This window comes from Arachis ipaensis, chromosome B02 (genome assembly GCF_000816755.2).
Source record: "Arachis ipaensis cultivar K30076 chromosome B02, Araip1.1, whole genome shotgun sequence".
Classification (NCBI taxonomy): domain Eukaryota; kingdom Viridiplantae; phylum Streptophyta; class Magnoliopsida; order Fabales; family Fabaceae; genus Arachis; species Arachis ipaensis.
In genome coordinates, this window is record NC_029786.2 from 99,396,741 (window position 1) to 99,421,350 (window position 24,610).

At 35.3% G+C, this 24,610-nt stretch overlaps 5 protein-coding genes and 2 pseudogenes across 8 annotated transcripts; 5 read left to right on the plus strand and 2 right to left on the minus strand.

Moving 5' to 3' along the window:
• On the plus strand, positions 132 to 4,309 carry LOC107625931 (arginase 1, mitochondrial). The gene is made up of 7 exons (XM_016328675.2): positions 132 to 372; positions 1,157 to 1,298; positions 1,437 to 1,596; positions 2,043 to 2,176; positions 2,771 to 2,980; positions 3,302 to 3,412; positions 3,769 to 4,309. Exons 2-7 carry the CDS (start codon positions 1,158 to 1,160, stop codon positions 4,027 to 4,029), a joined length of 1,017 nt encoding a protein of 338 aa, XP_016184161.1. The 5' UTR covers positions 132 to 372; position 1,157; the 3' UTR covers positions 4,030 to 4,309.
• Positions 4,091 to 5,871, minus strand: LOC107627802 (annotated as a pseudogene).
• Positions 6,206 to 7,762, plus strand: LOC107625932 (arginase 1, mitochondrial-like). The gene is made up of 3 exons (XM_016328676.2): positions 6,206 to 6,451; positions 6,757 to 6,867; positions 7,198 to 7,762. Exons 1-3 carry the CDS (start codon positions 6,221 to 6,223, stop codon positions 7,456 to 7,458), a joined length of 603 nt encoding a protein of 200 aa, XP_016184162.1. The 5' UTR covers positions 6,206 to 6,220; the 3' UTR covers positions 7,459 to 7,762.
• On the minus strand, positions 7,805 to 8,804 carry LOC107627803 (annotated as a pseudogene).
• LOC107625933 (probable tRNA N6-adenosine threonylcarbamoyltransferase, mitochondrial) lies at positions 9,194 to 14,560 on the plus strand. The gene is made up of 13 exons (XM_016328677.2): positions 9,194 to 9,719; positions 10,201 to 10,245; positions 10,577 to 10,651; positions 10,745 to 10,841; positions 11,001 to 11,091; positions 11,289 to 11,338; positions 11,950 to 12,140; positions 12,256 to 12,341; positions 12,830 to 12,905; positions 13,056 to 13,139; positions 13,253 to 13,367; positions 13,507 to 13,595; positions 14,014 to 14,560. The coding sequence occupies exons 1-13, from the start codon at positions 9,459 to 9,461 to the stop codon at positions 14,140 to 14,142; spliced, it is 1,389 nt and encodes a 462-aa protein (XP_016184163.1). The 5' UTR covers positions 9,194 to 9,458; the 3' UTR covers positions 14,143 to 14,560.
• LOC107625934 (pentatricopeptide repeat-containing protein At2g22410, mitochondrial) lies at positions 19,093 to 21,784 on the plus strand. Its single transcript, XM_021116306.1, has 2 exons — positions 19,093 to 19,229; positions 19,661 to 21,784. Exon 2 carries the CDS (start codon positions 19,681 to 19,683, stop codon positions 21,712 to 21,714), a length of 2,034 nt encoding a protein of 677 aa, XP_020971965.1. The 5' UTR covers positions 19,093 to 19,229; positions 19,661 to 19,680; the 3' UTR covers positions 21,715 to 21,784.
• LOC107625935 (hemK methyltransferase family member 2-like) lies at positions 22,120 to 24,331 on the plus strand. 4 transcript variants are annotated; one of them, XR_001617433.2, is made up of 4 exons: positions 22,120 to 22,240; positions 22,352 to 23,129; positions 23,250 to 23,327; positions 24,048 to 24,331. XR_001617433.2 is itself a non-coding variant. In XM_016328681.2 (3 exons), the coding sequence occupies exons 1-2, from the start codon at positions 22,238 to 22,240 to the stop codon at positions 23,120 to 23,122; spliced, it is 774 nt and encodes a 257-aa protein (XP_016184167.1). In that variant the 5' UTR covers positions 22,120 to 22,237; the 3' UTR covers positions 23,123 to 23,129; positions 24,048 to 24,331. The 4 variants fall into 4 exon arrangements, 2 of the variants coding, with proteins under 2 accessions (XP_016184167.1, XP_016184166.1); XR_001617434.2 differs by having other exon boundaries at positions 24,097 to 24,331; XM_016328681.2 differs by lacking the exon at positions 23,250 to 23,327.

Consider the following 24,610-nt stretch of genomic DNA (forward strand, 5'->3'; position numbering starts at 1 on the left):
TATATCACTGTTTTAAAGTTTCAAGGTTAGAAATAATAGTTTTTTTTTTTAAATAACTTCATATATTAAGTTAACTATTTTTTCAATTTTCCAAAAAGATAATATCAAATCATGTGCGTTTTATAGTAGGCGACAAGGCATTTCTCTTTTCCATTTTTGTTCTGCAACTTTGGCGATCCACACCATTGAAATTTTGGGAAAAGGGGAATACTTTTTGTATATTAAACATTATCAAGTGACGTATCTTTTCAGCGCCGCAGCATTCAGAAAACGAAGCAGAAGCAAATTATATTATTAAAGCGGCACCACACTTCGCTTTCTCTTTCTCATCATCTTCATTGGGTTTTCTCGTTGTTCTTTCAAGCTTCCAAGGTACGCTTTTGTTGCAACACTACCTTCAGCTGTTTTCCCTGTTTGGATCATGTGGAAAGAAAGGAAAGGAGGGAATTTTTTTTTTTTCATTTGGGTTTGTAAAGCTTGAAACTTTAACAATCCTTGATTCTGGGTGTTCCCACAATTTTTGATGTTTTGGTTTGCTAGCTCCTTTTTGTTAGGAATTATAATGAAGCAAAAAATACTTGAGTATTCCTCATAGTAGTTGAACTTTTGGCAGTTTGATTGCTACAAGCAACGGAAGTTGTTCTGACATGCTATGATCAATTGTTGTTTTTGATAGCTTTTTTGCATTTTCTGATTTATTTATTTATTTATTTTTAAAGAATTAATAATCTGTTTTCCCCCTTCTTAGATGGCATGTTTTGATATAGCATTTTAAGTTGTTATTATGAATGCTTTTGTGGTTGTCCGTTGTCTTGAGCTCATTGCCATTGCTACTAACTTGATAAATGGGGGTTGTTGTAGCTGCAACTGTTGTTGCAATATGGCTGCAGTGACTGTTCTATAACTAGTACTGTGGCCACAATTGCAATTGCTGACAATGATTTAAAACGAGGTTAAGTTGCTTTGCTTGGCATACGCCAGGGTTCAAACAAATGCTTGTGTTGGCTTTGCCTTTTGTAATGTCGTCGAGGATAAGCTCAAGTGATTAGATCACAATTTACTTCAAACATAGATCATTCGTCTTGATGTAAATGAGTTGGATAGAATTCTCTGGCCTGTAATTATAAATATCGATTGTTTTGGGATTTCAATGCAGCATGTCAGGTATAGCACGTAAAGGCATCCATTACTTGCAGAGACTAAATGCTTCAAATGTATCTACTGCCATGCTAGAGAAAGGTCAAAACCGTGTGATAGAAGCTTCCCTCACACTTATTCGCGAAAGAGCAAAGCTTAAGGCATGCCATCTTTGCTTTTATCTGTAATTTTCAGTGTTGTCTTTTTGTTACTTGGTGCTGTGTTTTATATGGGTCATTTTCATTATAAGCTTTACAAGAAGGTAATTTAAACAGAAAGTTGCTTTGTTTCTTCTCCAGGGAGAACTCGTGCGTGCTCTAGGAGGGGCTATAGCGTGTCCATCTCTTCTTGGTGTTCCTTTGGGACATAATTCGTCATTCCTTCAAGGGCCTGCCTTTGCACCTCCTCGCATTAGGGAGGCCATTTGGTGTGGTAGCACAAACTCTTCAACCGAAGAAGGTAAGTGTTGGTTTTTCCACAGATGATAGAAGTCTTCTAGAAGGGTTTTCTTTCACCAGCCTAAATTTTGCATCGTAAATGCATCTTCAAATTGTAAATCATTTTTTGCATGAAATCTTGGTAGTAGAAATACTCAAGAATTCAAATCTCTCCTCTAACTTTGTAATTGTTGATATTATTTCTTAGGTTGTTAAATTGGACATTTTATGTTAGGATTTAGAATTTCCAATCAACATAGGCATGAGTTCCCTCTTCTTCTGGTTCTTTGTGCCATGAATGTAACCTTCATTTCTACAATTCATTACATGTGAAGCTAAAATGGTCATTGGAAGCAATTTATTTAATGGGATATGACTCACTTTCATTCTGCTCAGTGCCTTCACACTTCTTGCTGAAACTTTGTTTGATAATGATGAGCTTGAGGTGGCTTGGTTCTGGCTTTGCAGGAAAGGTATTAGATGATCCACGAGTGCTTACTGACGTTGGTGATGTCCCTGTCCAAGAAATTCGAGATTGTGGAGTAGATGATGACAGATTGATGAATGTCATCAGTGAATCTGTGAAGCTAGTGATGGAGGAGGTAACGTACTGATCTGTGAAGTTCTGCTCTGAACACGATCACAGTATTATATTTTTTTTTCTTATTTAATAAACTTAAACTTAGTATAACATCCAATTGAGCCTATTCTTTTCTTTTTTGTTTAATCCAATGAGAGATTTTCTCCACTTGTTTTATATCAGGATTTTGCATTGAAATTTGTTGATTAACCAAATTGTAAAATGTGAGTGCAATTCAGGCTAATTGACGCTTGCTATTTTTTTCTTCCTGCAATTGCTTCACTCGGGCTATTCATGTATGAATCCAGAAGTAACTGCCATGCTGTTAGCTTATAAGTCTTAAACTATGGTATTCATATTGGAATCATTGTCATCAAGGGGGGAAAATGAATCATCTAAAATGGGTGAACACAAGTAGGGAAGGATCCATTTACATGATGATTTGTGAGATCAACTCCTTGGTAGCCCCTGATTTTCATATGTTCAATTTATTCTAACTTCACTTAGATTGGAACAATAAATAATTATGCTTTGTAGAATCAGATCTACTATCACAAGTTATCATGCTGTATGAACTAGATGAAGCTTGATTCTCATGTTTTCTATATTCTTCCAGGCTCCATTACGACCCTTAGTTTTAGGTGGCGATCACTCAATATCATATCCAGTTGTTCGAGCCGTCTCTGAAAAACTTGGAGGACCAGTTGATATTCTTCATCTTGATGCACATCCTGATATCTATCATTGTTTTGAAGGAAACAAGTATTCGCATGCTTCGTCTTTTGCTCGAATCATGGAGGGTGGTTATGCCAGGCGACTATTGCAGGCAATTATTTATTTTTATATTTTAACTATATTTTTTATAGCATTTATATCCAAACATTATAAGTTGATTGTGCATTTTCAAAATATAATCCATTGTTATTGTCTATGGTCATATTGTATTATTGTCATCTCATTTAAGCACTTATATTGACCGTCTTCATCAGAATAATTTTGTTAATTTGTTTTTGTCGCTAACTTGATTTCTTCATGATATTATAATGACTGATTTTTCTTTACTGATGGTGATGAATTTTCAATCTTCCTCCATGGTTTTCATCATGTATCATGTATTCTTAGCAATACATTCCTCAATTTATTTCAGGTTGGTATAAGATCAATAACAACAGAAGGGCGCGAACAAGGCAACAAATTCGGGGTTGAGCAATATGAAATGCGAACATTTTCAAGAGATCGTGAATATTTAGAAAACCTGGTCTCTCCCTCTCTCTCTCTCTCTCTCTCTCTCTCTCTCTCTCTCTCTCTCTCCCCTCCTTTATTTCTCTTATTTCTTTTCCCTTTAAGACTTTACACACATACACGCACAACTATACACCATATTTCATGCAGTGTTTCTAGATCTTATTGTAATTTTGATGCAATTGCAAAGACATATACCTTGGTACCTTACAATGATTACTACTGTTGATTGAATGAACTTCTTGAGATTTCTGTTTCAAATGGATGTTTCCGAATTCCAAGCTGCAAAATGATATTATTCATCAAAAACTTTACAAGATATTTTGCAATTTGGTGTTCCTTGGTTTTAAAACAGAGGTTTTCATTTTGCAGAAACTTGGTGAAGGTGTGAAAGGTGTATATGTCTCAATAGATGTGGATTGTCTTGATCCTGCTTTTGCTCCTGGAGTGTCTCACATCGAACCGGGAGGTCTCTCTTTCCGCGATGTTCTCAACATCCTACACAACCTTCAAGGCGACATTGTTGCCGCAGACGTGGTTGAATTCAATCCGCAACGTGATACAGTTGACGGTATGACTGCCATGGTAGCCGCAAAGTTGGTGAGAGAACTGACTGCCAAGATTGCAAAATGATTAAATCTGCAATGCAATCCTCATTCCTTTAAATAGCTTCTAAGAGTGACATTGAATTTTCGGTTAGTTTCATTGAAATCATTCATAAAAGGGTTTACATGTCCTTGTGCTTTAACTATGAAAAAATGTGTGCAACACACAATACATGTAGTTAGTTCTGTGCAGAACATGTATGTAATAAATAGATTGCTACTTCTTTATTGTTAGCATATTTCAAACATATTTATATTTCTGAGTTTAAATGTTTGAAAAACTATAGAATATCAATGTTGTGAGACCTTATGTTTCTGTAGTCAATCTTAAATGAAGAAGCTTCTTAAGTTAAAGTGGAGAAGTTAATTCCTTAAACATTTTCAAATGTGCAAATTAACTATGTTAAACAATGTTTCCGTCAATTAACAAGAATTAGTTCAAAGTGCTAAAATAGGCATATTGGTATGTTGCATTTTTCTTCTTACATTTTTGCCTCTACAATGAAAGAAACTAGTAAACAATGCTGAAGTCTCATGGCACATTGCTATATTTTCTTGCCTAACTAACTCACATGTTATTCAACCAATAACTTAAAAGAAAATTTGTTACTCTAATCTCAACCTAAATAACAACTTCCTCATTGTTTGCTTCTCTTTTCTACCATGCTGTTTCCTTATATTTTCTAGCAGATATAATATATACAATCAAGTTAATGGACGTGAAAAAACAAAGCACACAAGAAGAAAAACATGTCCAAATGACCCTCATTTAGATTTGGTGAAATCCAACCAGGTTGTCCAGATTCTGAAGTAATCTTCATTACTATTGTCAAAACAATGTTGGCAACATTACTACCAACTGCCGAAGAAGGATCAACAACCCTATCCCTATACTTTGAAATCCATCAGGTGTTTGTGATGAGAAAAACTCCATTTGTGCAACATATACAAAAGCCTATGCGACTCCAATGAGCACATATTGCGGTGTTTGCCAAAATATACTCAAAGAACTTGTCTCTTCACTATTGCTTTGACTAGCAAGTTCAAGTCTCTTTCTCTCAACAAAGCCAACAATTATCTACTATTGCAATGTCTAAGCCAATGCCAATTCTTTTTAACTTGCTAAGATGTTTTGGATCTCTTTTCATCAATTTCACGGATAATGGTACTATGAGAGTGTCAAACAGCAAAATAAACATTTTCGTACTTCTCCAATGCGGTCATGTTGGCCGGAGGGATTTAAAAATTCAGGAACGTTCTGTCCAGCGCCTTGCTCGACAAATAAAGAAAGTACTTGTATTTGTATGAAGATGGCACAGGGAAAGACTGTACATAGCCACATTGGCAACAATCTTAAAATACATTTCACTTCTTCAACTTGTGACACAGTGCAAAGATACCAAGAGTTTGGATTTTGATCCTTGCTTAGCAAGGAATTCTTTTCTTCAGTAGAAACAATGATGGAATAATAAAAAAATCTTTGTCACCAATTCAAAATGAAATACATAAATTAGATACAACACAAACTTCTATTAAAATTCTTTCCTAAAGTATATCTTTGTCAATCAAAACATTGGTTTAATATAAGTAGTTTTAGATCAAGAATAATTTTTTTTTTGTTTTCCACGGTATCCCCCAACCCAACAGGTCAATGACTAATCTGTCGCGAATCTGAGCTCTATTTAAGGGTCTGTCGCTGGCCAATAGGTTGTTGCATGCACCTTTAAATTTTATTTTTTACTTTATTAATAATTTACATTGACAATATCTAGTATTCAAGTAATTCTATAATTTTTTTCTTTTATTGGTTGCCCATGATATCCCCAATCCGATAGGACAATGACTAATACGTCGCGAATCTGAGTTTCATTTAAGGGTCTATCACTGACCAATGAATTGTTGCATGCATAAGGCGAGACTCAAACACACTTAAGCCGACGAGTGAGTTAACTATTCGACTAACCCAAATTGGTTAGTACTTAGTAATAATTCTATAAGAGAAATTTTTGGGGCCAACAATTTTTAATATTTTTTTGCCATCATTTGATTAGTATAAATACTAAATTATTTTTAACAAATAAATTTTATTTATTTATGTGTACAAATTCTAAAAAATGTGAGTGCAAAATGTATAAATATAGGTATAAATTATGCTTTGTAGAATCAGATCTACTATCACAAGTTATCATGCTGTATGAACTAGATGAAGCTTGATTCTCATGTTTTCTACATTCTTCCAGCCTCCATTACGACCCTTAGTTTTAGGTGGCGATCACTCAATATCATATCCAGTTGTTCGAGCCGTCTCTGAAAAACTTGGAGGACCAGTTGATATTCTTCATCTTGATGCACATCCTGATATCTATCATTGTTTTGAAGGAAACAAGTATTCACATGCTTCGTCTTTTGCTCGAATCATGGAGGGTGGTTATGCCAGGCGACTATTGCAGGCAATTAATTATTTTTATATTCTAACTATATTTTTTATAGCATTTATATCCAAACATTATAAGTTGATTGTGCATTTTCAAAATATAATCCATTGTTATTGTCTATGGTCATATTGTATTATTGTCATCTCATTTAAGCACTTATATTGACCGTCTTCATCAGAATAATTTTGTTAATTTGTTTTTGTCACTAACTTGATTTCTTCATGATATTATAATGGCTGATTTTTCTTTACTCATGGTGGTGAATTTTCAATCTTCCTCCATGGTTTATTCTTAGCAATACATTCCTCAATTTATTTCAGGTTGGTATAAGATCAATAACAACAGAAGGGCGCGAACAAGGCAACAAATTCGGGGTTGAGCAATATGAAATGCGAACATTTTCAAGAGATCGTGAATATTTAGAAAACCTGGTCTCTCCCTCTCTCTCTCTCTCTCTCTCCACCTTTATTTCTCTTATTTCTTTTCCCCTTAAGACTTTACACACATACACGCACAACTATACACCATATTTCATGCAGTGTTTCTAGATCTTATTGTAATTTTGATGCAATTGCAAAGACATATACTTTGGTACCTTACAATGATTACTACTGTTGATTGAATGAACTTCTTTGGATTTCTGTTTCAAATGGATGTTTCCGAATTCCAAGCTGCAAAATGATATTATTCATCAAAAACTGTACAAGATATTTTGCAATTTGGTGTTCCTTGGTTTTAAAACAGAGATTTTCATTTTGCAGAAACTTGGTGAAGGTGTGAAAGGTGTATATGTCTCAATAGATGTGGATTGTCTTGATCCTGCTTTTGCTCCTGGAGTGTCTCACATCGAACCGGGAGGTCTCTCTTTCCGCGATGTTCTCAACATCCTACACAACCTTCAAGGCGACATTGTTGCCGCAGACGTGGTTGAATTCAATCCGCAACGTGATACAGTTGACGGTATGACTGCCATGGTAGCCGCAAAGTTGGTGAGAGAACTGACTGCCAAGATTGCAAAATGATTAAATCTTCAATGCAATCCTCATTCCTTTAAATAGCTTCTAAGAGTGACATTGAATTTTTGGTTAGTTTCATTGAAATCATTCATAAAAGGGTTTACATGTCCTTTTACATGTCCTTGTGCTTTAACTATGAAAAAATGTGTGCAGCACACAAAACATGTAGTTAGTTCTGTGCAGAACATGTATGTAATAAGTAGATTGCTACTTCTTTATTGTTAGCATATTTCAAACATATTTATATTTCTGAGTTTAAATGTTTGAAAAACTATAGAATATCAATGTTGTGAGACCTTATGTTTCTGTAGTCAATCTTAAATGAAGAAGCTTCTTAAGTTAAAGTGGACAAGTTAATTCCTGAAACATTTTCAAATGTGCAAATTAATTATGTTAACAATGTTTCCGTCGATTAACAAGAATTAGTTCAAAGTGCTAAAATAAGCATATTGGTATGTTGCATTTTTCTTCTTACATTTTTGCCTCTACAATGAGATGGCTTTAGAGGTATTTTTACCCCCATTTTTCTTGGTCATATTTTTATTTATAAGAAAGAAACTAGTAAACAAATGCTGAAGTCTCATGGCACATTGCTATATTTTTTTGCCTGACTAACTCGCATGCTATTCAACCAATAACTTAAAAAAAATATGTTACTCTAATCTCAACCTAAATAACAACTTCCTCATTGTTTGCTTCTCTTTTCTCCCATGCTGTTTCCTTATATTTTCTAGCAGATATAATATATACAATCAAGTTAATAGATGTGAAAAAAGCACACATGAAGAAAAACATGTCCAAATGACCCTCATTTAGATTTGGTGAAATCCAACCAGGTTGTCCATGTTCTGAAGTAATCTTCATTACTATTGTCAAAACAATGTTGACAACATTACTACCAACTGCCGAAGAAGGCATCAACAACCCTATCCCTATACTTTGAAATCCATCAAGTGTTTGTGATGAGAAAAACTCCATTTGTGCAACATATACAAAATCCTATGCGACTCCAATGGGCACATATTGCGGTGTTTGCCAAAATATACTCAAAGAACTTGTCCCTTCACTATTGTTTTGACTAGCAAGTTCAAGTCTCTTTCTCTCAACAAAGCTAACAACCATCTACTATTGCAATGTCTAAGCCAATGCCAATTCTTTTTAACTTGCTAAGATGTTTTGGATCTCTTTTCATCAATTTCACGGATAATGGTACTATGAGAGTGTCAAACAGCAAAATAAACATTTTCGTACTTCTCGAATGCGGTCATGTTAGCCGGAGGGATTTAAAAATTCAGAAACGTTCTGTCCATCGTAGCGCCTTGGTCGACAAACAAAGAAGCTCTGATTCTCATTGATTCTCCTGTTAACAGTCGACCTGAGTTATCCCGAATCACTACTGTAGTTGCTCCCTCCACCGTCGATAGTCTATACGCAGCATCTACGTTGGCCTTCAGCCAGTTCTCCGGTGGAGGTCTCCAGTAATACTCCTATTCTGGTTTTGTCTGAGCTGCTCATTTTTTTTGGTTTCCCACGGTATCCCCCAACCCGGCAGGTTAAGGACTAATCCGTCGCGGTACTGAGCTCCATTTAAGGGTTTGCCGCTGGCCAATGAGTTGCTGCATACACAAGGCGGGATTCGAACCCCTGACACTTGCTTAAGCGGACTAGTGAGCTAACCACTAGACCAACCCAACTTGGTTTTGAGCTGCTCCTTTATTTGCATTGCTTCTCTGATTTCTAATTCTAGGATTTTAGCTCTGATGATGGTAGCACTAGGATTGGGCTTAGTGTTTTGAAATATATCAAGATATTTTTGGTACATTGATGACCCATGATAAAGTTTATCAAAAATATTTAGTTGGGTCTTTGGCCCAAATTAATTCTCCAAAAATGGTACGTTTCTACTTTCTACAACGTTAGTCGTTACTCGTTCCCAATCTTGTTAAGCTTGGTCCGCTTCCTCTGTGCCAGTAATCAGTAGAACCAGAAGCAGACAAGCAGTGCCAATGGCTTCTCCATCGGCATTTTCGCGCCTTAACCTTCTCCTCCCAAAACCTTCTCTTTTTGCCGCCAATTTCCGCAGAACCCAATTCCAATTCTTCCCCACTCTTTCTTCCCGAACCATCTTCTCCTCCTCCTCCTCCCTAACATGCTCTTCTTATTCTAATTCTTCCATAAAGGAGCTCCAAAACCCAACCCCAAAACGCGACAACCACTTTGTCGTTTTGGGCATTGAAACCAGCTGCGACGATACTGCCGCCGCCGTTGTATGTATTTTTCTCTCTTTCTTTTTGTTAAATATGTTCTCCGCCTTAAAAAGTTTACTACTTTTTATTTTATTTTTGGCCCCTCAAGTTATTATTATTATTATTATTATTTTTTGAAGTGTTTCAAGAGTAAATAAAAGATACGTGTGGTTAAGATAAAAAAAAAAGATTTTTTTTAAAAAAAAATGTATTATTTATCCTTTTTGTAATATTTTAAATGACCACTTGAACCACTATAACTAATTTGAGGTACCCTGGCCAAAAAATGGTATGCTTTATTTTGGTGATGAAGATTAATGTTTGAACTATTATGGTTGTTGTTGAAATATATGCCTGCCCTTGAACGAAATTTGATGCCATCATAATACAACGAGATCAATATAAAGCTAGTGCTGATTATAAGGATTAAATTAACCTTCTTTTTATTTGTTGATTTCTGATTATTTTTATATTGCCATTCTTATGGTTTGTGTGGTTTCAGGTGAGAAGCAACGGTGAAATTCTGAGTCAAGTGGTGTCTTCTCAGGTATTGTCTTGTCTTCCAATAAACTTTTATGCATTCTCAAACCAACGTTTTATACCTGCTTTACATCTGGTTAACAAATTCTATTTTGTGGTTAAGTTAATGCCAATTTGCATTAATCACATAATTTACATCAGTATATTATTCATGGAATTTACTTGATTGACAAGAACATTGTGCAGTGTTAAATGTTAACCACTTGTGTCATGATTAGCAGTTAACATTAGGTGATAATATCTCATTTTATTATTTTTTGTTAAAAATTTCTGCTCTTCACTTATTAGCTTTAACAAACTTATCTTTCTCTCTAACTATTTGAATTTTCATAGTTAAGGCAGATCTGCTAGCGAAATATGGAGGTGTCGCTCCAAAAATGGCAGAAGAGGCTCACTCGCAGGTTATTGACCAGGTACAGGAACGGAACTTGATTTACTATGAATGGTTCACTTAGTGATTGATCTGGAATTGACATAGACAAAATCTTTTTGCTTATTTATTATAGGTTGTGCAAGAAGCTCTTGATAAAGCTTACATGACTGAGAAGGATCTTACTGCAGTTGCTGTTACTATTGGTCCTGGTTTAAGTCTTTGCCTTCGTGGTAATACATTATATTTAATTTCAATGTATTTCATTATATATGCCATGGAATGGCTTCTATGTATTAAGCAACGTACTGCCTGGTTAGTGTTATGTTAAGTTTCACTTTTCTGGCTAGTGCTTCCATGGAATGCTCAACAATTCTTCTTACACTATGTAGTTGGAGTGCAGAAGGCTCGACAAATTGCTGGGTCCTTTAAGTTACCAATTATTGGCATACATCACATGGAAGCACATGCTCTAGTAGCCAGGTACATATATAATAGCTTTTTAATGAATATGTATTTTCTGCAAAAGTAATTCAGAGGCATGCTTGCAATATCTGGGATGGCAACTAACTATCTGTATGTTCATGTTGTTTTGGCTTCTGAATTTGATTGCACGTTTGTAATATCCCATAGAATATTTTTGTCTTTCTTTGTGAGGCATACATATCGTTTTGTTTCAGGTTAACCGAGAAAGATTTACAGTTTCCTTTCATAGCCCTACTAATATCAGGTAATATTAAGTTGTTCCTGTTCTGAGTTCTCTTTTTCATTTATTGATAAATGATGGTTTTCTTCCATACAGTTGATCTAATTTCATTTTTCTTCTCTGGGTGATGGAAACACTCTTTGGGCAGTGATGTAAAACTTATATAGTTATATTGGGTTTTCACTGAAGTACCCAACAGCTTAATGATGTGAAAAGTTTACTATTTTGACTTAGCTAGAGTACAAGCTCATGCTAAAAATGTTCTTATTCCCTTTTGTGGTGATTTTTGTTGGCTATTGGAACCTTTCTCCTTAATTATTGTTTCGTATTATCTTTGTCCATAACTTGTCCTGTAGAGGATATGTATAGTTTTCATATTTAACTTCCATTCTTCTCTCAACAATTTGTGTTCCTCCATTGCCCTCCCAAACAAGCACCAAAATTTTGTTTACATAATTGTACATTCAAGTCAAATGTTTGAATTTTTGCTTATTTTTATAAATGTAGATGGTCCTTGTATAGATTCTTTAATTGGAACATTTCAATGCATTGCAAACATATGATTTGATGTCGTCAGTGCTGACTATTACATGTGACTATCTTCTCTGATGATGATGGCATATACTGTTTTGTAGGGGGACATAATCTACTCATTCTAGCTCGTGATCTTGGGCAATATGTACAACTTGGAACAACAATAGATGATGCAATTGGTGAAGCATATGACAAGACAGCCAAATGGCTTGGACTTGATTTGAGGAGAAGTGGTGGTCCTGCTATAGAGGAGCTTGCTAAGGAGGGGAATGCCAAATCAGTAAACTTTTCAGTAAGTATTCTTAGAATATTATATTCCACCCTTCTTGGTTTTCCCATCTGACATGACTCTGGTGGTTGTTATGCTTCTAGTGGAGATTTTAAGTTCACTCCTATTTTTATTTTAGGTTCCAATGAAGCAGCACAAAGATTGCAACTTCTCCTATGCTGGTCTAAAAACCCAAGTAAGGTTGGCAATCGAATCCAAAAAGATGTACGTAAGTATTTTCTGCTGTTTCTATTATATTTTTTATTTTATAAAAATTACAGGGGGAGCTAGGTCATAACTCATAAACCTAGTAGAAGCTGGATAATCTATCCTTTATATCATTGCATGTGCTCTGTTATATTTGTTTACCATACTATATAAAAGATTTCTGCTTTGAAGTTGAGTAAGTGACTGGTTTCTGATGTGCTTCTTTTATAGCTTTACTTTTGTTTGGCTTTGCTCATGTAAGGAGGATCTCCTGTTCTCCCGTATACTTGTGTATTTCCTCTCTGGCTGGCTGATATTCTTCTTTTATCAATAAATAAAAGACTGATTTCCACATTCTGTTAGTGTTAGCTTCATGTAGTCAGATAATAAAAGAAAGATATTGCATGTTGCAAAAGCATTTTTGTGTAGTAGTGATAAATTATGCAAACATCTTTAAATTTATTGTTATGTACATATGAGGATATAGGCTATGGGCTTTTTTGCAGTGATGCCAAGATCCCTATTTCTTCTGCAAGTAAAGAAGATCGATTGGCCCGGGCTGATATTGCTGCTGCTTTTCAGGTTGGTTATGTTTTTGTAGGTTTTGTACATTATGGCATGCGAGACCTGTCTTTCGTATCAGGTCTAGATAATGAGAAATTACTGCATCTGCTCTGTCTTGATCATCTTTAATTTGTGTCTAATTGATGTCTTATTTCTACATGTGGTCAGCGAATTGCAGTGTTACATCTTGAGGAAAGGTGTGAACGTGCGATCCAGTGGGGATTGAAGATGGAGCCTTCTATAAGACACCTGGTAGTTTGAAGTCTGAGTAGTTTCTTTCTTTCAAATAACATCAATCCTTCCTTTTCTATTTATTTTACATCGGAAAATCTAAATGACTTTATATTTTATGCCATCTATTGCAGATTATCTCTGGTGGCGTTGCATCAAATTATTATGTTCGATCTCGGCTTGATATGGTTGTGAAGAAGAATGGCTTGCAACTTGTATGCCCTCCTCCCCGGCTTTGTACTGACAATGGTAATAATATAGTTTTTTAGTTGCTATTAGTAGCAAGTAGTCAAAGTTCTCAAAAAAGCAAATTAGGTTGTTATCTTTTGTTGATGCATGAAAGATAGCTTTTATTTATTTATTTTAAGCTTTTTGTTGAACTGGATAGGTGTAATGGTAGCTTGGACTGGCATTGAGCACTTCCGCATGGGAAGATATGACCCTCCTCCACCTGCAGAAGAACCTGAAAACTTTGTGGTGTGTTTTCTTATCTAAACAATTTGCTTTCCTATCATGACTCAATGGATTTGGATGCTATGATTCATTTAGGGGAAAAGATTATAGTTAATGGTATTTTACAGAATCAATATGATCGATTATTGTAGCCCAGCTCATAGAAAATGTTGAATTCATTTCTGAGTGATCTGTTTTATATGCTCTCATGGATTACAAACTTGAGTTGCTTTTGCTGCCGTTGTCTTATTATATTCCGTATTCAATTCATTCTTTGTCCTACTAAGCAAATGTGAGGATCTAGGCTGTTTTTAAATGAACCTCCTAGATGTTGACGAGGTAATAGTAAAAAGTTAACATTTAGTGTCAGAATTTTCATCTGTTGCTTCATGTTATGCTTGTTTCCTCAATCACTGATTCTTTCAACTGTGATTCATTTCAGTATGATTTGCGGCCGAGGTGGCCGCTGGGGGAAGAATATGCCGAAGGAAGAAGTGATGCACGCTCAATAAGAAGGGCTCGCCTTCATCCATCTCTTACGTCCATAATTCAAGCATCATCACAGCAGTGACATTGCATGCACTTCCATGTTGCTTCAGCCTCTTCATGAAGCTCTGCTGCACTATTTTTGATGGGCTGAAATGTACTAAAACACAATGTGTCAAGTCTGATGCTTTTCTTGGGACACTAGCAATTAGCATCATACCAGTGTCCCAAGAAAATTCAGCTAAGCAATGTCATCATAGGGTAAAAAAAGGTGGGTGAAAGTGAAAATTGAAAAGAGAGGTTATTATATTAAATTAGAGTGATGTTATCACTATTCTTAATTTTTTTTAAGAAAAAAGATTTATAGCTTGAATTCTTAAGGCAATTTGTAAATGTTGTAGCACAAAATGTTTTGTAATTATTCTATCCACCAAGCTGTGGTGGCACTTGTCTTTTTTCTGCATAATCTTCAGATATATATTGTATGTTTTTCACATTTCTCATTTTTTAGTTTCGTTGTTTATATGTCGAGAAAAATTTGAGGGCCAACAATTTTAGTTTATATGGGCCAAGTGGCCAGCAGTCTAACGCTTTTCGTCCATTAGTGAAACTAGAAAGAGACTCGCGCTATGCGCGGGACAGTAAATTAACGATTGTATATAATAAATATTAAAAATTGTTATATTTTGTAGAATTAAATTAAATATGTAAAAATTAAAGTTAAATTTAAAAGGTATTTTATTTAAAATAATTTGTAATACAAAAGATTTGGATGTTGGAATTGTACAAAGTGATATTTTTATTTGGTAGTTTAATTTTTGCATTTGTTTTAGTTGATGAACTTAGTCTTTTTATGTGGCGTTTATCATCTTTTTTTTTTATTGGTTGTTGTTAGAATTGTTGCTTTCTTCTTTCTGTAATAGGTTCTTGGTAGGGGTGTGCATGGATCGGGTGAAATCGGGTTTGATGTGACCCAGACCCGATCCAAAATATATACCGGGCCTATTTATTAGACCCGAATCCGGCTCTAAACCCGATGAAACCTATACACTTTCGGGCCACGATTGTACTGGGTAAAAATCGGGTGAAAACCGAACCGTCAACATTGCATTACTTTGATACCTTCTTACAATCTAGCATATGAAAATATCCAAATTTCCAAGACTCCAACCATTATTTGACATGGTAAAATTCACTTAGAAAAATATAACAAGAACCAACTCTTCTCTAAAATTAAAGCATAACCATAATCAATACTAATATTGTCTAATAACACCAAATATTTAAATCAATACAAATAACACAATATTATGCATTAATCTAAAATCTTATGCATTTTAAACATAAAATATTAACTTATAGTCTTATAATAACTAATAACACAAAATATTAAGGTTTACAATACTTAAATTTCACATAAAAATAGCCATCATCCATCACTAATAACACAAAATATTAATTGTGTATGATGACCGAGCCACTGGGCCGACTTCGGGTGATCCGAGCCATGGTCCGGACCCGACCCGAAATAATGACCGAGTCTATTTTTAAGACCCTTACCCGGCCCTAAACCTAGTGAAATCACACAAAAATAGCCCCTAAAGTGTTCTGGGGCAGGTCGGGCCTTCGGGCCGGGCCGGGCCATGCACACCCCTAGTTCTTGGAAAGTCATTTTCTTTATGAATTGTTGAGTTGTATGCATTTTCTATTATGTTTATTTCATCTTTTGCATGTATGTTCTTCTTCTGAAGACGTGTCTTGAATTTGTATGATTTTCTTTCTCCTTAATCTCTTGATGGGTATGTAATCTACATCTGATGATATTAGTGTTGGCGAAATTGGTTCCTATAATCAATGAATAATTTAAATTAAAAATAAAAATGATGTCTTGAATAAGTGATTTTTTTTGGAATATTACCTGTTTTATTTGTTAGAATGGGTGTTGAGGTTCGATGTTTTTGATTGGAACAAATGTCTTGGTAACAGTATATTGTTGACAATCTGTTTTGAGATTAAAATCATTTACTTTGGCTTCAAATTTAAGTATAAGGTTGCACAAATTTTTCAATTGGGGTGGCGTTTCAATATCATTATTTTTCTGGAGTGTCATTATATTTGAAGCAGTTGTACCCAACAATTTTTTTTCTTCGTCATCAAATAGTACAAAAATTATTGTAGCACTTTGATCTGAAATAAATATTGGGTTAGTGACTAATAATTTGATAGATGGGATTATGAAAAGTATATAGAGTTACCTTATTGTTGGATATTGTGGTGTTTGATTACATGTGCCACAAATGTAGTTGTCTCCTTTTTATCTAATATAATCATTTCTAAACAAAGAGGTTCCTCTTTATTTGTGGTTGTTAATATTTTTCATAGACGAACCATGCAAATTTTGATAAACCAATTGTCTGTTTGTTTGGTAATATTGTCTAAAGAATGATACTCCATTGAGTAAGTTTAAGATGTTGTGCAGTTCGAAAATAATTTTTTGTTAAATTTGATGTTATTTGAATGAATAGTATGCAATTTGAATAAGTGTAACGTAAAATTTATTATGATTAATAATATTTATAGAAATTAATTATTGGGGATTATAAATTTATTGTATTGTCTATAACGGTAAGATATAATAAATATAGGAATATGGATTTATTGTCTTTGTAGATTATAAATTTGATTAGATATTAATTATTGGTATTTTTTATTATTTTGTATATTTTTTTTGTTGATTTGGAAATAATAGGTGATTTGACAAAAATTGAGTAGTTGATTCTAAAATTTTGCCAAGTAAGCAACGTTATTGACATGGCATTAATAGGAGGAGAAACATGTCTTAAAAGTGATGGGGATAAATTTATTCATCTACTTTTATATATTAAGAAAAAGATTTTTTCCCTCTTTTTAAAATCTTTTGTATAATAATTTTATGGGTTAGTTTGATCAATAAAACTATAGAAGTATATTACAAATCAATTTGAGTCGATCAAATTATCAGCTCATTCAGAGTATTTGGAGTTTGAATTTATATAGAGTTAAATCTCAATTTGGCCCTTAAAATTTGACCCGATACTTAGAATGACCCCCTCGTAATTTTGTTGGCCCCAACTAAAACCCCCAAATTTGCAATCGTAACTCCGGCTTGCCTCTGCGATCATCTCCATCACTGGAATGCTGATCTGGCGCAATTGTATGACATGGTGGACACTATTTAAACGACGACGCATTGGTTTCGCGCCCAAATCCTTTGGAAACTAGGTAGTGTAAGGGTTTTCTTGATGTTTTACAACTTATGATCGTTGTAGTGGAAAGAAAGAGAGTTTTAACAAAAAAAAAAAAACTGAAACGACGTGGTTTCCAAAGGGTTTGGGCGCGAAACCAATATGTCGTCATTTAAGTAGTGTCTACCGTGTCATGCAATTAGGTCATATCAGCATTCCGGTGACGGAGATGATCGCAGGGATAAGCCGGAGCCACGATTGTAAATTTGGGGATTCTAATTGGGGCCAACAAAATTGTGGAGGTCATTTTGAGTATCGGACTAAATTTAGGGGACATATTGAGATTTAATGTACCAATTTGTTAGTCAACCAAAGTTTAAATTTGTAATGAATTAAATTAGTTCTTGGTAGTTTCGTAATATTATAAAAAGAAAATATTAAAATAGTACTACATTGCAATTCTAATCATCCACAATATGCAAGGTTATGAAAATCGATTCGAATTGGTTGGTCGAATCGGTTCAATCGTAAATCGAAAAAAAAAAAAACGAATTGGTTAAATGCTAAAATTGGAGATTTAAAAACCATTTTTAAACTGTTAAATCGGCTGAAAACTGGTCAGTCAACCGAACCGTAACCCAGCCGATTTTTTGAATTAAGTTTAGAGGGCGCTGATTTGTAGCACATTAGGCACGGGAGGTAACCCTTACCAGTCTCAGTCCTAAGCCTCTGCCCTTAACCAAAACACGCTCCTGCCTCTTTCACACTCAGCCAGTCCGAGCTCTTGCTCCTTCGTCACTTCCGTCCAACCACTGCCTAATATCGCCGCTGACGCAATTGCGAACTTGGAAGCCACCGTCGAGGCGTCGCATCTTCCTTCTCTTCTGTTGCGCAGCAACCGTCGTAACGTCAAAGCCTCCGTTGCGCAGTAATCCTGCCGGCGCCAAGTCTGTTCCACCTTCAGCATTCGATCGTGCTCCACTACTCCCTGTCCCCCTCTTGCGCCAACTCTACCTTGTTCTGCGCTCCCTTAATCCTAGTATTCAATTTTTTTTGTAACTATAATTGAATAATTTTTTATTAAACTAATAATTTTTGTTGTTGTTAATTTTGTGAACTGTGAACTATTAATTTTTATGTGTATCAAAATAAAAAATAATCTTTAAAAATTAATATTGTACCTGTAAATATGATGTTATAATTGAGATACAAAAATATTTTTTCTCCTTTTAGTACAATACATAAAAAAATAAAGGAAGAAGGGATAAAAATACACCTAAAAATTTATACGCTGGACACGATTACACTTCAATCATTTAATAAATCACGCGTGTACATTATTTATACATTCCGACGGACACATTTATCCTTCCGACCATCGGTTTGTGGTGGCGTTAAATGATTGAAGTATAATTGTGTCCAGCGTGTGAACTTTTAGATGTATTTTTGTCCCTTCTATAAACACGAAAAATACTGTATCTGCCGAAATGTATAAATGGTGTGCACGCGTGACTCATTAAATAATTAAAGTGTAATTGTGTCTAGTGTAAGAACTTTCAAGTGTACTTTTGTCCTTGTTCCATAAATAAATAAATAAATACTTCTTATTCGTTCAGGTATCAATGGTTCTATAATCTATAACCAAATTCATGCAGGGTTTGCAGAATTTCGGTATAAAAATTATATATTTTGCTTTAAAAAAAATACATTACCATAAAATTACTGAGATTATTCTCCTGAAGTGATTCGCACAAGTCAGAATGAAATACAAACAAAAGAGAAGAGCATTGGTTATTCCGAACTCAGAAGTGGCGACTGCTTCTATCAAACTCTGACTCCTTCAATGCCTAACTCAAACCTAAAGCTCTTGTTTTCTGAAGCTTCTTCAACCACTTTCTTCCTTTCTCTTTGTGACGCCGCACAACCCTGATTCCTTCTCTCCTTCCCCGTAAGCCGCCTTTCTTTCTATTCACTCAGCGAACACATCTCATTATATCAAAGTCATGTTTTTTTTTGTTCTGCCGATAACCCATGTCTCAGTTATAAGAAAGTTGTGTTCTTTTTCTGTTTTTCTTATCAAGAGGGATTCTAATGCATAGTACGTGTATAGTATTCATTGGATTATTCACTTTAGCTTTTTTATTGGACTATGTTGTTATGTTTTGTTTTGTTTTTCCTGTGATCTTAAACCATTGTTGATGTTGTTGTTGTTGTTGATAATGCCTGCATATGTTCTTGACATCTTAATTTTAGCTTTCCATATGATTCATATTTGTAGTTGATTATTCCTATGGTTTATGTCAGAAGTGTTGTGTTTACTGAAGTTTGTCATCTACCATGTTCATGTAAGTGACAATAGTTTTTGGCTACATTCTTAAGAAGCAGGGGAAATTTCAGGCATGAACTTTCTTTATATCAGCAAACTCAGATCATTGTCTTCTTTGATCCCAGCCAAACTTTTAGGCTTTTGTTCTTGTTTACATACTCGCTCATTGTTGCCCTATGCCAAACACATCAATTGGAACACAACCCACAGTTTTGTTCATAGAAACCCACTTCTTTCTCTCGTAGAAAGATGTAAATCCTTGGTTCAGTTAAAGCAAATTCAAGCTCAAATGACCTTAACAGGCTTAATAGACAATAGCTTTGCTGCAAGTCGCCTTGTTGCTTTCTGCGCTCTCTCAGAATCTCAAACACTTGGATATTGCACAAAAATTTTATATCATACAAACGAACCAAATGTCTTTTCTTGGAATACGACAATTAGGGGATATATCGAAAGTGGAGACTTAGATGGAGCTCTTGTTTTGTACAAGAAAATGTTGCAGTATGATGGGTTGAAGCCAGATAATCATACTTACCCATTATTGCTTAAAGCATGTTCTTCTCCTTCTCTAAATTGTGTAGGTCATACTATACTTGGACATGTATTAAAGTTTGGTTTTGAATTTGACTTATTTGTGCACAATGGATTGATCTCTATGCTACTGTCCTATGGGGACTTAGAGGCAGCATATGATGTGTTCAATAGAGGATGTGCGAGGGACCTGGTAACTTGGAATGCTATGATCACGGGATGTGTTAGAAGAGGACTGGAGATTGAGGCTATAAAACTTTATCGGGAAATGGAGGCTGAGAAGGTGAAACCAAATGAGATTACAATGATTGGGTTGGTTTCTTCTTGTTCTCGGTTACATGATTTGAATCTTGGCAGAGAATTTCATTGTTACATCGAAGAACATAAGCTTGAGTTGACAGTTCCACTTATTAATGCACTTATGGACATGTATGTGAAGTGTGGAGACCTATTGGCTGCACAAGTTTTATTTGATAACATGGCACAGAAGACCATTGTTTCATGGACTACAATGGTTCTTGGATATGCCAGATTCGGTTACCTTGATATTGCTAGGAAAATTTTATATAAAGTTCCAGAGAAGAGTGTTGTTCCTTGGAATGCAATCATCAGTGGCTGTGTTCAATCCAAGCATAGTAAGGAGGCATTGACTTTATTCCATGAAATGCAAATTAATAATATAGAGCCTGATAAAGTGACCATGATTAACTGCTTGTGTGCATGTTCACAACTAGGAGCACTTGATGTTGGAGTATGGATTCACCATTATATTGAAAGAAAAAATCTTTCTGTAGACGTCACCTTGGGAACTGCTCTAGTTGACATGTATGCCAAGTGCGGAAATATTGACAAGGCTCTCCAAGTTTTTCAAGAGCTTCCTCAAAGAAATTGTTTGACATGGACAGCCATTATTTGCGGTTTAGCATTTAATGGGAATTCCTGTGATGCTATATACTATTTCTCAGAAATGATTCGTGTTGGATTGATGCCTGATGAGATCACCTTTCTTGGTGTCTTATCAGCTTGTTGCCATGGAGGTTTAGTTGAAGAAGGCCGCAAATATTTTTCCCAAATGAGCGCCAAATTCAATATATTCCCTAAGCTTAAACACTACTCTTGCATGGTGGATCTTCTAGGAAGGGCTGGTCATCTGGAGGATGCTGAAGAGCTTATCCAAAATATGCCTATGGAAGCGGATGCTGCGGTATGGGGTGCTTTATTCTTTGCTTGTCGTGTTCATGGCAATGTTCAGATTGGGAAGAGGGCAGCTATGAAGCTCCTTGAGATGGATCCTCAAGATAGTGGGAATTATGTTCTCCTTGCTAGCATGTACAGTGAAGCGAAAATGTGGAAGGAGGCAAGGAGTGCAAGGAAACTAATGAAGGAAAGAGGGGTAGATAAGCTTCCTGGTTGCAGCTCCATTGAGATCAATGGCATTGTTCATGAGTTTGTGGTAAAGGATGCATTACATCCACAGTCTGAAATGATTTATGAAAGCCTGATTTCTTTGACAAAGCAACTGGAGCTTGAAGTTACATCCGCAGTTCCAGCTTCTAGAGATAATCTTTCCTTCTAAACTAGCCTGCTTACTTGGTGTGCCTCTGCCGACTTCTCATAAAATCATGTATCTGAACCTCAACACTACATGAATTTAACATAATAAGGTGCATTATGGCACACTGTCAAAGTTTGAAGTGTTGCACTCTAGTAATGACTTTTTTCTTAGTTGCTCCTATATTCTGTGGGAAGACAAGATCAAGTTAAAGAAATTTAAGTGCTTATGTGATACATAAAACACTTGCTCTTATATATATATTGCTATTATGTTTTGTATTATTAGTATACAGAATCAACAATACCTAAATAATATTGGTTTAAGACATTTGTAGAAATTATATTGTTGACACTTGACACTTATTTGCTTGTTTCTCCTACTACTTTATGCTACTTGCTTCTAATAGTTCCGCAATTTTGGGTTCAGGGCTTAGGAGTCCAGAGGAAGCTGACATTGTAATTTTGCCTGACATTGAGGAGAGCAATTGAGAACTGGATTCGATTCAAGATATTTGTATATCATTGCTGAAGTGGACACTGCTGAAATGGTAAGGCAGCAGAAGTGTTTTATTGCGACTACTTCCCCACATCTCCCTTCACCTTTGAATTACATTGAACCATTGATGTTTACACTAACAACAATTTTCTGCTATAAATAGGCTTCATACAAGGAGAATAGAACTGCCCAAATTCGGCTTGTGAGTTCACATGATGAGGTTTATGAACCATGTGATGATTCTTTTGCGCTGGTTGACGCTCTGCTTGCCGATCGCACTAACTTGTTGGAACATTGTCCTACAATGTGTATGGAGATTGGCTGTGGCAGTGGATATGTCATTACTTCCCTTGCTCTTATTCTTGGGCGCGAAAGAGGTGGCGTCAACTATATCGCAACTGACATAAACCCAAATGCAGTTAAGGTGACCCGTGAGACATTGGACGCACACGGGGTTGACGCAGAGTTGATATTAACAGATATTGCATCTGGGCTAGAGAACCGACTAGCTGGTTTGGTTGATGTCATGGTTGTAAACCCTCCTTACGTACCTACTCCCGAAGATGAAGTCGGCGCTGAAGGTATTATCTCTTCTTGGGCTGGAGGGGAAAATGGAAGGAGAGTAATTGATCGGGTTCTGCCTGTTGCAGACCATCTTTTGTCTGAAAAGGGATGGTTGTACATGGTCACCTTGACGGCAAACAATCCCTCCGAGATATGCTTGCAAATGAAGAAAAAAGGGTATGCTTCTAAGATTATCATTCAAAGATCGACAGAGGAAGAAAGTCTACATATAATCAAGTTCTGGCGGGATTTCGATACTACGGTAGATGAGGTAACAGACCAATCCCTTACTGGGTTCCTGGGCTCCTTGCTTGCACAAATTCCTCTATTTTCTCTCTGGAGAGGCAGCAATAGTAATGATAACTGCTGATTAGAAGGTAAATTAATTGTTATTATTTAAGGGATATCTTTTTGCTATTTTAAACACGAATGTCTTGCTATACCTTGTCTATTCAAAACCCTATAATAAATCCAGTAAATAATCATTGCTTCGCTAGGTGGGGTTAGACATGGATCAACTGAGGCTAGCGAACTCTGTCAAAGACCAAATTTTAAGAGAAAGCATTTAAAGCAAGGTTTTTTATAGGCTTGCCATGATTCTTCCTTTGTTCTATCTCTTTCAATTGTAGTGTGTTCTGCTTGATCCAATTTTCTCACAAGAGCCTCAACTTTTTTTTCTCAATTGAGTAATTTATCACAGGCCAGTTTCTATTGTCACTTCACTAGTTGCAATTTTTTGAGTTCTTTCATTTCTGATGTTATCATTTCTTTTCTTCTTAATTCACGGATCACCAATTGGTTCTGCTCATATCGTTTGCTCTTTTGGACTTCATTTCCCGAAATTTACTACCATAAAACACTGCTGATCTTATAAGCTTGGATTGAATTTTTCTTTTGACTTCACTTATGATTTGCATTTGTATTTGCATTTGCTATTACATGCAAATATGAATTTTTTTTTTCAATCGGAAAAGTGATTTCTTTTCTGCCAGTAAAATGCAAAAATACTCGAAACCTTTAAATACATGACTTCCTGCTTTTACTTTTTACAAGCTAATTTTGAAAAGCGATACCTTAGATAGTTTCAAAATACTCGTAACTTTTAAAAGCTGTAAGCACAAGTATATCATCTTTTTTATTTATCAAATACAGAACTAGATGTTGGTGCTTTTGAAAAGGATAATTTCCTTTTCAAAAAGCTTTTCCAAGCTAAGTTTTAATCTAATCAGTGGACATTATGTGTCCTTGTTTGTTTCATTTTATCCATTTGTGGCTTCTTTCTTTGTTCCCTATAGGGAAGAGTTAAAATTTAGCATATTGTCCTAAAATTGGAGTATACTACAGGATGAAGGACAGAGGTTGCAAATTCATTGAGGATAACACAACATAATTAGCAGTTATAGATGTATGAACTTGCTCAAGATCCAGTTCTTCTACTTGGCTGGCCAGACACCACAAACAGCTGATATTGAAAGTTTGTTTGTAACTTTAGGCATTTGTGTCAGCATCTTCTAATCAATAGTTATAAATATTTTGGCAGAATCACATTTTAACTTCCAATTTACATAGTTTTATATAACTTTTTTTTTTTCAAATTTCAACTCATGCATAATGTTGTTAAAGTGACTTAACAAGAAATTGCAGGGAAGGATAGAAATAAAGTCACAGTCAAGCTGAACATTTTCTCATAAAGCGATTCTATATCTCCATGTCACACGTTCCTCATATTTTCTTTTCAATTTGGTTTATCAAATCAGTATGAACTATGAAGCCCTTTTTGGTAACTCAACTTTATTAGCTTTATGACTTTATCCATGAACTGGAAATAAAGTTGATGCGTAATGTGAGGAATGAACAA